Source organism: Macrobrachium rosenbergii, chromosome 27, assembly GCF_040412425.1.
Source record: "Macrobrachium rosenbergii isolate ZJJX-2024 chromosome 27, ASM4041242v1, whole genome shotgun sequence".
In the NCBI taxonomy this organism is placed as follows: domain Eukaryota; kingdom Metazoa; phylum Arthropoda; class Malacostraca; order Decapoda; family Palaemonidae; genus Macrobrachium; species Macrobrachium rosenbergii.
This window is the reverse complement of record NC_089767.1, coordinates 40,624,617-40,639,182: the sequence shown is the minus strand read 5'-3', so window position 1 is coordinate 40,639,182 and position 14,566 is coordinate 40,624,617. Positions and strand designations below refer to the sequence as shown.

General features: G+C 36.0%; 1 protein-coding gene across 2 annotated transcripts in view; it reads right to left on the bottom strand.

The window, feature by feature from the left end:
* Nucleotides 1–14,566, bottom strand: part of Lrp4 (LDL receptor related protein 4) — a 409,566-nt gene that overhangs the window by 24,944 nt on the left and 370,056 nt on the right. For both annotated transcript variants that reach the window (XM_067129617.1, XM_067129618.1), the window contains 16 exons: nt 14,077–14,236; nt 13,418–13,532; nt 11,964–12,058; nt 11,404–11,585; nt 10,369–10,532; nt 9,958–10,104; nt 9,387–9,685; nt 8,935–9,096; nt 8,568–8,783; nt 8,293–8,416; nt 7,530–7,686; nt 6,822–6,984; nt 5,627–5,760; nt 4,125–4,318; nt 3,144–3,289; nt 1,327–1,484 (listed from right to left, as the gene is read on the bottom strand). In XM_067129617.1, the coding sequence (XP_066985718.1) occupies nt 1,327–1,484; nt 3,144–3,289; nt 4,125–4,318; nt 5,627–5,760; nt 6,822–6,984; nt 7,530–7,686; nt 8,293–8,416; nt 8,568–8,783; nt 8,935–9,096; nt 9,387–9,685; nt 9,958–10,104; nt 10,369–10,532; nt 11,404–11,585; nt 11,964–12,058; nt 13,418–13,532; nt 14,077–14,236 (2,616 nt within the window). The remainder of the gene's footprint in view (nt 1–1,326; nt 1,485–3,143; nt 3,290–4,124; nt 4,319–5,626; nt 5,761–6,821; nt 6,985–7,529; nt 7,687–8,292; nt 8,417–8,567; nt 8,784–8,934; nt 9,097–9,386; nt 9,686–9,957; nt 10,105–10,368; nt 10,533–11,403; nt 11,586–11,963; nt 12,059–13,417; nt 13,533–14,076; nt 14,237–14,566) is intronic.

Here is a 14,566-nt window from a genome sequence, read left to right as displayed (position 1 = left end):
TACTTCCAACCCATCACCATTAATATTTACAGGTAAAATACTAAATAGGTATGTAATCCTTGAGGAAAATGTATAAAAAAAAATCTTCAGGGTTGAGGCAATCGGTGAACTGTAACATAAATAGGTTTACATAATAAAGATTATTTTTATCTCTTCGTGTCATTTACCAAAGAAGCAAGTACTGTATACAAAGGTCCCTAGCAAGAAGCTTGTAGGCTCAGTATAATAATGAGGAGGTTTGCATGCTTAAGTTATTCTTGGGGGCTCGCTTCATCAAGTTATTCTTGCTCTTTATAGTTGCTTCATTTGTAGGCTTTGTGGGGAAGGTTTTGTGATCTGTGTGATGATTATTAATACTGTAAATTGAACTGTACAAGCTTGTTCTTCCTCTGCAGGCATTACAGGCACCAGTAATTGCCGTGCCTTTGTCATGTAGCTGTCATACCGCTGATAACTCTCTTACGAAGGTGAAGAAGAGCCTTCCAAATCTATCTATATTTGAGACAATCTTTACTAAGGCATTATTTTAATCCAAAACAATATTTATACTCCTGCGAGGTTCACGGAAGAACCTTCCAAATCTAACTAGGGACATTCTTGACCACCATCCATTACATTCTTAAGGCAGTTTGTTTTTTTTTTTTTTTTATTCCTATGAGGTTCCTGGATGAACCTTCAGAATTTACATCCCTGTGACTTGAACACAGAGAGAATAAAGGCCAAGACATGCCTACGAGAGTGCAACCACTTCTCACTAAATTGACTATTGGTCACATTCCAAGATGCACATAGGATGCTAAGTTTGTTGTCCGATACTCTTGATTCCGAGATCTATTTTATTATCTGTCAAAATCATATGTAGTAGTAAAGATGCACCATACCCCTTGATTCAAAGTCACATTTTCAATTTATATGTACAAATACAAATGCCTAAAAGACTGACTAGTTGAAAAAATTTACTCAGTGCTGCCCCTTCAAAACTAACATCAACCCAAAGTGAAAAACTCAAACAAAAAAATAAGGTATGCTTAAGAGAAGTATGGTTGCTATGAAAACAATACTAATTACCCCAACTGTGAACACCTGTTTCATCTACCTAACCTCTTGTCAACAAAAGTTGCAATTGCTGTGGTTTCTTGCTTACATATGAAAAGTAAACTTTACAGTCAAGGGCATAATAATAATGACCAAGTTTTCATAAAAGGCATAATTATGGTAATTATGAGTTATTGGGTGGGATATCAGTATCATACCTGCAAATAGTGAGAAAAAAAAAAGAGGAACACTAGGATTAGCATGATAAAAATGCAAGATGCTGACACTTACAGGTAGTGCTTTGATGTCCATGATTCCTGCCAGCCCTTCTCTGATTGTTGAAACAGGTCTCCCGGCTTTCTTCAAAGTACGATTTAATGATTTAGTCTCCCAGTCTGTCCAGTAGACGTACTGTCCTGTTACACTTATGCCATAGGGATGTAAAACATCTGTTAAAGAAAAGTGATGGAATTGTGCTGAAACCTAAAACTCTCTATACATTGTTAATCTTGCATACAGAACATTATTTTTGCAGTTTGTATCAAGGACCAAATCCATTTTACAATTCAGTGTTCAAGTAAATGAGTTGTTCATAGAATATAGCTAGGAAAGGTTTGTGATTAAATACTTGACAATAAAACTGCAGGACAAGTACAGTATTAAGTGCAAAAAGACAGTCTAACAGTCCACCACTCATGAGGCTGGGATATGTAAAAATAAGTTTAATCCTTAAAAAGGTGAGTAAAAGAGATCCCTTTTGCATCAGAAGTTCTCTTTGCAGATGCATTAAAATGAGCAGGGGAGCCATTTATTATTTTTTAATTTTCAGGCAGCAGTTATCTCTTTCCTGCAAGACAAAGATTGTTGCATAACAATTTAGAATCAAGAACAGTTTTTCTGGTCTTGGATACTTTTGAGCAGCATGTCAGACAGACAAGATGATAACATAACACAGTACCAGTATTTTAAAACAAGGAGGCATAAAAGTGAACAAAAACCTTATGTTGTCTGATTAACGAGATTTTCACATGGAAAGAGGTACAGTACATGTTTGTGACCTGAAAGCACAGTATTTTAGCAAACAATTTTAACAAGAGAAAGGTGGTTTTACCCCTGGATTAGTCAACCCATCCCAACATGTTAAAGACATTCTGGTAACTACACAGACAGAAAGTTTCTATGGGATAATGTGGAAGTTAATTCATTCCCTCCATTTGTGGTAATAAAAACAAGGAAAGTCCTAATTCATGTTGAGCCACAATTCCAACTCCAATACTGTGTAGCCTATTATGAGGCCATGTGATCCACAGTAGGGGAGTTCATCAGCCCACGGACAAGCAGGTCCTGTAGGGGGCAGGTCTCTGTATCCTTCAGGACTCAATACTTGCAATTTCATGTCAGAGATGAGGAAAGGAGGTTGGCAAAATGACAGAGTGAGAGAATTCTCTGTTCTGGCAATCTCGAGATTCAAGAATCTACTTCCAGAATTCCGTGTGCAAGTAGGGACTAGGGAAATCAAAAGAATGGTACAAACTCCGAGGAAAAATCCAAGGTGAAGTTGATATAGACATACGGTCCAATGTAATAGTCTTGAGTCTAATGACCTTATAAAAATGCTTCTCTGACTCTGCCTGCATGGGTTCTGTGGGCAAGGAACTGTCAGGGCAAGTAGAATCCATTGCAGAACAAGTTGGATCCTCTACTGAAGTAGAGGAAAACATTTCACTGTCCTTGTACCCGGAAAGGGAAGCTGAACTAATTAGACTACCCAGCTACCTGATCAAGTGAGCAGGAATGCACACTTCCTGTCCCATATGGAGTGGTAACGAACAGTGTATGGGGTGAACTAGTCCTGGGCCGCACATGGACCTAGGCTAACATGTACCAAGAATACCAAGATAGCTGGACTTATGGTAAAGTGTATTATGAAACGAGGCGATTGAAATGAATAATTCATTATTAATCCCAGGTACTGAAATTAATTAAAATTAATAATATATTTTCTTATACTTCTGTAAGATATATAAAATTATACAGAGTTAAATCTGCCATACAAATCTAATCACAGTTTTCATAATTTGAACATAAGTGACATAAATGACAATTACCTTTTACAAGTATTCTTCTCTTCCTGCCATCTAAGCCAATGGCTTGAATGAGGTTTGCTTTAGCATCTGTCCAGTAGAGTTCTTTATTTTTCCAGTCTATTGAAAGTCCATTGGGCCATATTATATTGCTGCTTACCAAAACTGATCTGAAATACAAAATTTTCAGTGCAATAAAATGCATTGTGTCGCATGAAATTTTGAAATAAGTCACAATGTAAAGTAACAATAATGAATAGAAATAAAAATATTCTGGACATGAGTTTACTAACTTATATATCACAAATGTAATTACCATAGTTATTACCATACATTTGTAATATATGGTAATTGCTATGATTCATATTTTCTAATAAGTTTCATTAGTCAACAAGCTAACATTCCGATTCTGGATGTAAAGGTACTTGACCAATCCTGCACTTTTTGTATTACAGTAAATTTTAAGAATTGTGCAAGACTTAACTTACATAACCAAAGCAACCCAACACACACACTAGCTCATATTCCACCTTTGTTAAATCTTTTTCCACACCTAATTCTTCTGGCATGTGTCTGAAAAAGGAGCTGGCACACAAAAAGGCAATCATAAGTTGATGGGTTTGTACTAGAAATATAAATTTTTGGTTTTTAAGAGAATGTATATTGTTCCATTACAGCAGAAAAAGAACATACCTGGAAATGGAAATATATGTAAAACAAAATTTTTGCATTTTACTAAGGTGGCCATAGTACTGTTTCTAGCATAATATCTGACTTTGGCACAAACTTGGAACTTTAAACAATCTGTATATCAAGTGATTTAATTTTCTGAAACACTGTGAAGATATTCCAATACAGAAGCCTTAATTTTAAGCAGCTTGTTAATTGTTTTAAGTGCAATTTGAAAAAGCTATACAGTATGTTAAGAAACAAATAATCCTGTACTAAATTGAAGAGAGAGGAGTACTTGTACTCGTACATTCACTATGTGAGTAATTTACATACCTGTGCTGTCCATCCATATCTGCAACTTCTATTCTAGGATTTTCTTCACCCCAATCAGTCCAAAAGAGTCTTCCTGTTGGATAATGGGTAACAATAGCTCGAGGTCTGTCTAACCCTGTGAATAATACTCTTCGGTGGGTTCCATCTAGCTCACTCACTTCTACACTTCTTCTTTTCAGATCTGTCCAGTACATCTGTGCCAATAGGACATCCTTCAGTTAACTACTACCCCATCACAATACATACAGTGTTAAAATCAATTTCAAATAATGTCTGCACCTACACTTAAATATGCATTACTATTTGACTATAATTTCTTTCTTAAATACTATTTTTTGCTAGTTTACTAAGGCCAACAGGTAAGAACTCTCAACCTCATACGGTTGGCCTGTAGAATTTATTCTTCAATATTTGCCAGCCTATAAAAAGCAAATATATAAAAAAAATTATACGAATATTACATTAAAACCAGTAGACCCATTTTACAGATGGGAGGCTGAGCATCAAAGGTATGAACCTTATAGGTGAGGGCTAGGTATGGATAGGTGTAGCCTACCTAATACAAATATTAAGTTTGGTTTACAAAAAATTGTGTCAATATCTTAATACAGATATTGATGGGCAAGCAAAGCACTGTGGTGCACAGATGAAAAGACTGAAGGCACAAGGATGATTTATACAGTTGTTGACAAATAACACGACTTGGCAGCAACTGTATAAAGGTCATACCGTACTCCCTTATAGGCAATGCCAGATGACAACAGTCTTACTCTTTATGTGGTATTTCATCACAGGATCAGGGACAGAGGTTGAAATTTCAGTAATATGCTCAAGGACATGTATGTATATAGGTGTTTGTTAGAAAAGTACTTATAGTATATTTGTATTTTGTGGCTTGAGCATCTAAAATTCTTAACTACATGACTGAAATACCCAAGTACCACCCTTTCAGCATCATGACTCATCAATAACCAGACAAAGTAAACCCATTCAACATGCATCTATTCAATGGATAACGTGAGGTTTCCTACATGTCTGTATCTCTGCTATACTAATAATATCATTGGTACACAATATGTTCTCCAACATGAGCCCAGTTCCCATTCAGTTTGTTGCATATTGTGATGAAATCTAGGCTTATATTGAAAAAATCATGCCAGTATGTTATTTGTGTGTGAAATCAATTCCGTGGTCTTATTCCCACTTGGTGGTATGCAATTGGTAAAAGGTAATGTTAACATGAAGGAATTGACAAATTTCCTTTTCCATTTACCAAACACAGAGGAAAACATGAATAAACTGTACTGCAATAATAATACAAAATATGTAATTACAGAACAGTTGGTCAGGCTGTTGTACATAAATAGTACAGTACTGTAATCACATATGTTCCAAATCTGGACAAGGGTCAAAAGGATCATGAGGGAATCAGTGAAGAACTTAATACTAAATCTTCTTTCCAATAAGATATTCACTAATGTGCAGTACTGTACAGTACTCACCTTTCTACCTGTAGTGTCTAAGGCAATTCCTTCAACAGTATCAATGGCTGAATTAACAATTTTGATATATTTTGTTCCATCTAAAGAGACACGTAAAATAACTGATGCAGCACTGTCTGGCAAGAAGAGGTCCCCTGAGCAAAGAAAATGAATGTTAAAGAATTAAGCGAGGCATAGCACTTTTTTCTTCAGCTATGCTATATTATACAGTATTAAAAATAGTTCAAAAAGAAACTCAGTGACATTTCCAACTCCCTGATGGTTTGTCCAAAGGATTTGGTCTTAAATAAAAGGTAAAAATTGGAGTAAGGTAAAGCTACCGGAGTTAGCAAGGATGGATAGCACAAAAAAAAAAAAAAAAAAAAAAAAAAAAATGGAATGAAAGATGTCAATATGGCAGAGCCATTACACTATGCAAGATAAAAGTAGCCCCATGGACTGTCCCAATCAGCTGAAGATGAACAGTAATAATGGATTTGAAATTTAAACGTAAGGTAACAAAGAATAAGAAAAATGTTCAAGTAAGACTCAGGCTTCCTACTAATAATCTGAAGTAACTTTGAAACCCTTAAGAACATTTCCAGTGCATATGCCATATATTTTACAACATCCAGAGGGTACTTACATTATTAGGAACTCATAAATATGTGAGATTTCAAAACAAAATTTCATGGTCATCACCAAGAAAATTGAAATGATGGGAAATTGAATGCCCATTACAGTACTACATTCATGGTCTTCAACTAAGACTGAACTCATCACAGGCTCACACAGTTCCATGAGCATTTTAGTAGATGGTATGCAGAGGGTTGTCACCTAGTTAGACATGCCCAAATTTGAATCTCTGGTGGAATCTCTTATTTGATGACAAAATCTGAGATGATGAAAAAATTTTACCATTGTTTTTTATCTGAAGCCTCCAGGACACTGCTACAAAATTTAAATGCTTTCCCTTTACAGATGACTTCTGCAACATGCCAAAAAGATTTATGTACTGATTAACTAAAAGTATCAGAAGCAATCAAAACTAACATCTAAAAAAACTGTGTATGTGTAGAAGACATGGCTTCTTAAACAGCACAATTTTATGATAACAGCAAAACATTTTTTGTAAGTTTCTTTCAAAATAAAGAGTAGAGATTATCCTGACTCAGAGGAGAGTTTATTTTTTCTATACTGAGGTCACTGCCCTTACCTGAAACTGGATCATAATCCAAAGCAACTACATTTTGTAGGCCTGCCAGGGGGAGGACCACATCTGCTAAGTACACAGTATCAAGGGACAACTGACGAATGTCGTGTCGACGGGCAAAGATAAGAGATTCCATCGGTTGTCTATGGCATGTGTGATTATCACCCTGTAGAATGGATAAAAGATGAAGATATCCAGTATTATTTCTTCATCTTGGGTAATCCTGTTTATGGAAAAAGTTAATAAAGAAAGAAAACTTTCTAAGTCTTGTTATAACAAGCCTTTTATTATCTAGGAAAAGTTAAGGATAATGTAAAGAAACTGAACATGCTTCAGTGGATATCTTGCTCTTGTCTGTCTATGTAAAATATAAAATGGTTGTTTCATACAAGTTTCTTTAGAAGTCACTTACCATTTGCTTTTTCTGTTTCATTTTACTTGCTTTTAATATTGCAGAAACCCCTTATTACTCATCACAAATACTTTGTGAAAAGCTCAAGTTTTTTAATGAACAAACAATTTAGGGTATATATGTAGTTGTATATGTCAATTACTGTACAAACAGTAGTATATATTTAATGAAAAATGAAGTTAAAATGGAGGAAATTAACAGAAAAGTAGAAAAAATGCTACTGTGCAAATACCAAAGGCATTAAAAAGAGTGAAGTGTGAGTAATTCTGATTTCCATTTTGACAGTAAAGGTACCTTACCTTCATTAGAATGCCTGTCGGACATGCACACGTATAGTTATTAGGCTCCAACAAACATAGGTGAGAACACCCTCCATTACCAACATTACAAGGGGTATTCAAGGCATTTGGTTCTTGCTTGAAGACTCTCAAATCCATAAGTCCTTTAAGACCTTTCCTGTAAAACAAGTAATTTTGACATTAATAAACACTTTACTGTAATTGTCACATGTATCAATTCCTACGTTCCACATTACAGTATTAAAAGGTTATATGAATATGTCTTTATAACTAAACATAGTCACTGCTGTTATGGTTTAAAACAACTCACTTAGAAGTTTATGTATTTTCTGAAAAAAAGATTAAACTTTTTTAACTGTCAAAAACCTAAATGATATCATGAAGTAGCAATTTTGTAAATTCCTAAGACCCCTGAATTGTTTTCCTGAAATAAAGTTTTACTAATTATTATTGTTTAATAATTAGTGCAGGTTTATAAGTTAAATATTTTGGCACAGCATGAAGTAGTTTTCCATCCCAAAAGTCAACAGGATTAAAACTGTGAAAGAAAGATACACATTGAAGAAAAAAATAATCAATATTGACCTTTTTTTCACATTGAAGACAAAAATAATCGATATTGACCTTTTTTTTCTACAATGTGAAAATGACCTCTTTTATGAGTTACTCTTAGCAATTCTTGAAACTGAAAATGTGAAACTTTCAAACCTTACTTTCAATCAATGTACATCACTGCAGATGCTAGATAATGACAGCTACTTACACAAAAGCTTGACCAACTTTGCCTGATGTTCTGTTGGCAACATGGATACTCTTTGTGTCCCAATCAGACCAAAATATGAGATCCTCCCACAGGGCTAGTCCAAATGGATGAGACATTGTTCCCTCTGAAAAATATGGTTATAATGTTATTATTAAAATACAGATGCAGTAATTTGTGTAATCCTATTGCTGAAAATGATGGCCATACCGTAAAATTTAAAATTTATGGAATCTTTAGTTTACCTGTTAAAGTTATCTATTAGATAAAGAACTTACTTATCAGAGGCTTTCTATTCTTGCCATCAAGCGTAGCAGTCTCGATAGTCTTAGAACTTGCATCCAGCCAGTAGAGAAGCTGATTGTTATGGTCAATTGCTAAACCATTTGGCCATTTCAAATTTGTGTTAATCAGCACTGTTCTATTTTTTCCTGACATATAAGCCCTCTCAATTTTGGCATCTTTGCCCCAGTCACTCCAGAACATGTACCCATCTGTTAAAGAAATAAAGGAATTTAAATTCAAGTACATACTAGGTGAATTGCAACTTTCTAACTTCCAACATTACTTCATTCTCTGCATTAAGTAAATTATGCAATACTATACATGCAAGGCTATAGTACACTGTAGATATAAAAAACCAACCCTGAGGATCCACAACTATATCCCTTGTCTTATCTAGACCCTCCCAGATCAATAATGAACGCATGGATCCATCAAGATTGGAAACTTCAATACGCTTCATTCCAGCATCTGTCCAGTAGAGCTTGTTTGTCACCCAGTCAACAGCAATCCCACCTGGCAAATCTGTACAAAGGTAAAGAAATATGGTAACAAACTGTACAGAGAAACTAATTAACAATAATATATTTATGGCCATATTTTATCAACCAAAAGTAACATCAATGACTTAATAACTCTCTATGCAAGCAAAATCTTTTTTCCCAATGGCATAAGAATTTTAATATCACTTGTGCTTTTGTTTCATGACTTGTTACAATTGTGCCTAGTACATAGGCTCCATACCAGATTACGTAAAATTCATCAACAAATATCTATGACTAAATACAGAGTACAAAGTAAACAGCAATCCTTACCTAGACTGTCTTTAACTATAAGTGTTTGCTTGGTGCCATTCAGATGAGATCGACTAATTGTCTTTGTTTCAATATCGGTCCAGTAAACTAAATCATCTATTGTATAAAAGTCCAGTGCAACTGCTGATACAACATCTTCCACTGGAAGTACTGTGTCCATATGAGGATGAGCACTGGTATCCTCTGGAATCTGTGGGTCTCTTGTTAATGCCTCTCTCACAGTCTCGTCCAGAGATATCATCCGAAGGTTACTTCGCTGCGCAAACACCAGAACGTTGTTTGGACGATCACTGCAAAGACTAGAAAGGGAAATTATATTGACCTCATAAACTGAGTACTGCATTATACTTGGTTTCAGAACTCACCCCCGGAATGGGTTGTGAGGCATAACATTTATTTTCACTTATATACAGTACCTGGATCTAACTACTCTCTTCTCAGAGCCTAACCGAGACTGTTTCAGAACTAAAATTCCCAGTTACATCATAGTATCCATTTTGTGTACCATATTGCTAGTTGGATAAATATAATTTTACACTCCAGGTTCAAGAGAATACATTTTACAACTCACTTTCCATTCAGAAGGACAAGTCCATGAGGGCAATAACACCTGTAAGAATCTTTCCCAGGTAAGCACAGGTGCGAGCATCCACCATTATCGACCGCACATCCCACACGGTCCATCGGGCGTGGTAAAGGCTGTCGCTGATAGTGCATGCTGAAACAGCAAGGAGTCTATAGTGACAAGGAAAATGTAAAGATAATGCATTCTACTTGATAATCATTATCCAGTTACTTTAGTGGCTGTTTAAATACCTATGGAAATCAATACAGTACCAGGAGAATTATGAAAAAAAGTTCTCAATAAGAAATACCATCCTGACTGCAAAACACACTTTACTTGATTTTCATCATACCAACAGTGATCAATATACTATTTTCATATGTTTGATTCTTAGTCTTAGGTGTTCAAGAATCATACCTGTGTATGTCCATTGGGAAGGGGAGGTTAGCATGTATGACAGCATGATTTCTGCCAGTTCGTTTATTGGCTGTGTGGATAGAATGTGTTCTCCAATCGGTCCAGTAGAGGTTGTCTTCAAACACTGTGATGGCAAATGGATGCGGCAGTCCATGGTCTTTGATCTGTAACATAAATTTAAAATTGTAAGTTAAGGCACAGCTGAGTATCTTAATGTTTATCACTACAGTACTTGTTACTAAAAACCTAATAAAGATGAAAGTATTTAATGTTAAATATTACCCATAAAAGATAAAACTTCAGTTATTCTCGTGAACTGTGTTGAACTTTAAGCTGTCAAACCAAGCACTGGGGCACTTTCAGCTATTCAGCTCTTAAGACAGTGAAAAGAGGGAGTTGGAGTGGTTGGGCAGCAAGATAAAGACAGCCAGAAAATAAGGAAAATGAATTACAAGGATCTAAATGTGGACTTGACAGAAAACACAACAGTTGCACTAAGATATAATAGTTGGAGAGGTTGGACAGCAAGATTGAAGGAGGAAGCAGGAGTAGTAGTAAAGTAGAAGGCTACTAAAAAGTGGGTGCAGCTAGGGGCTGAAGGGACGCTGCAAACACCCTTTAGTAATGTTTACAGTGTACCATGTGAGGCAAACTGACAGCATTAACTCACTATGGAGGTTGTGACTGAGAAGTCTTTGTTGCAGGGAGGAAAAAACTCTGATGCTTAACCTACAAAATTTAAATTAAGCAGACACAAAATTTACACTCTAAAGAAGATCATTTTATGGTCCATACAGCTATCTGAGGACAGGGGCAATAAAGTTTTATAATTACTATAGTAATGAAATTAATTTCTGTAAACTGACATCACAATAACTACGGTCATCATCAAATGGTCGAGTACAGTGATGTAATGCACTGTCAAATTAAGTTTACACTTCAAATTCAGAACAATTTAGCCACCTATTACTGGCTACATAACCTTTCTTGCTGCTTAAGTAAATATGTGGCTATGTCACTATAATTTTCTCTCACCAATCTCCTGTCTGTTCCATCCAGGTGGGCAGCTTCAATGACATGCTGTTTGGCATCAACCCAATAAATGGTCTCTGTAGGGTAGTCAATGGTTATGCCATTGGGCCACTGGAGATCTTCCCCTATGATAACCTGACGGCTTGTTCCATCGAGGTAAGCACGCTCAATGCGAGGGTATGACCCTGAAAACAAAATATCATTTAAACTTTTTTGGAGACATCGTATGCGTTCTTTCAAGATTTCTGAAACATCCCATATAACATTTTAAATAGGCAAAATATTCAAGGGGCTGCTAATTAAGACTTGACTTTAATGACACAAACCCAACATCCACAAACGTAAGTGAGAGCAAACCTAATTACTGTACTGTACTCAATTTTCTGCATGGATCCACTGTACTGCATTTTGGCTTGTCAATTCAATATCAGTATACAACAAAAATTAACAGTAATTTAATTTATAATTATTAAATGAGGTCGAGTTTCAAGCAATTTATCGTGCAAACCTATGTCTCTGACCCCATTACCATTTTTTTTTTAAGCTCAGGAATAAACTGTTACCCCAATCTGTCCAGATGAGGAGATTTTTTGCAACGTGGAGAACCAGGGCTCTGGGCTTGTGTAAATCTGTCCATATCAGTGGCCGCCGGTTGGATCTGAAAATAAATTGTTGGTTAGAAAATCAAGAAAAAAAAGTCAAGAGTGCCTATTAAACGCTAAAGTCTAAAGCTAAACAATTACACAATTTCTGAAAGTGCTCGTGCTGTTACGGACAAAAATTTGACACAAGGGGTTACTAAAAATCAAAGAACAGAATTGTTGGAATCAAAGGCACTCATTCGGAAATTATATGAAAGTAAGGCACAGCAATGCATTTTTATATCTTACTGAATTGTGTAAAATTGCTAAATCAACTGTAATCAACTTATAAAAAGGCAAACTTGTTCGTTCTAATAGATGCATACTATACAGTACTAAGGTCTGTCTGTTCAAACCTTGACAAGCAACCTAAATATTATTCATGTGGAAGAGACGGTTGGTGATACAAGCAACCTGACACCATAGCTCTTTAGATCAACAGAACAACGGCTGGAATAATTACTGAAGAGACATATATTGAGAGATTACAGCAGGGGAGGGTGGGCTGTTCATCAAAAGAACAGGCATTTACTCACGGCTGTCGAAAGAGGAAACAAGGAAAAAGTACCCTGATCGAAAGAACAATGATTCACACAAGGCCAAGTACGAACAAAGCTCAAGTAATCTCGCTGGTCAAAAGAATCAACGTCAAAACAAAATCAGTATGCGCATCATGTGGCATTTTCAAGAGAACTTGCAGGAACATTATTATTATTATATATATATTAACAAGTCAGACCGACTGGAAAAGCTGAATGCTACAAGCCCAATGACCCAATAATGGGAAAGTGTCCCACTACAGATATACAACTATAGAAGAATGAACTATTGAAGAGAACTATCACAGAGACTATAAGATAAAAAAAAAACCTGTGATAGAAGACTCACTTGAGCCTCCTCATCAAACAATACTTATGAATGAAAGTTTGTGAAGGGAGGGGACGCTTGACATGTTACTGATGAGCCCTCTGTGTAAATAGGCCTATATAGTGACCAAGCCCTCTGTGTATATAGGCCTATATAATGGCTAACCTAAGTATTCTGTACAGGATGTTCATCCACAACTCAGTGAAAGTATGAATGTGGAGACATCCTTCATTTGGGCTACCGGTAAGAGTTCGTTTCCGGTCCGAACTCCAATTCCACATGAAACACATATTTTTTTTCGACAGTTTTCTTGCTGTTTTCAAATGTCCCATTCAAGATTTCAACCGGGAATCTTTCGTTGTAAAGTTTCCAAACCTCTTACATCTCTAGCACAGAGTACTTGATGGTACAGAGTACTTGACGGGATGTTCGGACCGGAAACGAATATGATCCGGGCTGGTAAACTGCCTAATGTCGAAAATAATAAATGGAGTGTTTGTTTTCCTTACCCATCAAGTTCAGCAACTTCAATCCTCCTCGTCTCGCTGTCCAGCCAGTAAATGTGGTCGTTCAACCAGTCGACAGCAATTCCACTGGGCTGACGCAGACCCCACCTCACAATGGCTGTGAATGGAAGACAGGAAAGGGAGTCATTTTAAAGCTTTGGGGTAAACAACAATAGCCGGTATGTGTGGAGATAATATCCTTTATTAATAAATCTGTTTGGGTTTCACTAAACTAATCAGCTGATGGGGATTAAATCGAATAGAGGTCACGCAGTAGTTTTTTTTTAAACAAAAGTCACTGGAATAAAAAAAAAGAAAAAGAGGGACGAAGGAGCTGTTGTACATTAGATGTAGAGGGAAATTAATGGACACATTTTCTAACCTTATTATATATATATATATATATATATATATATATATATATATATATATATATATATATATATATATATAGCATATACATTTATATATTCAAATACCACAACAAAAAAAATCTATGTAAATGCTTAGCAGATCACAACGAAGCCAAACTAACTTTAAACTTTCATCAAAAAAATGAATCTAATCACGAATTTTTTAGTAACTCTCCGTTTTAACGGAACTTTATAATCACCCAAAAAGGACCTTAAATTTCCTGATATCTCACGAATACCCTCACATACCTCTTCCTCCACCACCACTCCCGTTGATGAAGGCTGTCATGATGGCGTCGAGGGTGACGTCAGTCCAGAAGACGAGTTGTTTGTGGAAATGATAGTCCAAGGCGATGGCATTCTGCAAGTCTGACGCCACAGGCTGGTAATCTTGGCCGTCTAGAGTGATCTGAAAGATATTGAGATGGAGAAACATTAGTTGTTTGGAAAGTATGATCAAGGAATACAACCAGTTTACTTGATCAACATAGGAGGACTGACGGGAGTAGTTTTAGCTGATTCGTCTATTGATATCATCCTGCACGACGCATATGTAGTTGCCCACTTCCACTATGCACTGTCCATAGGAGCTGCATTCGGCATCTATTTTTAGGACGCAGCTCAATTGCTGAAGACTAATGAGGGGAACAATATTAAAAAAAAAATCAGAATAAAAGGATGAAAAGATTTCCTTAAAACTCTGAAAACCTCTATCACAATGTTGAATTTTTGTGTGACT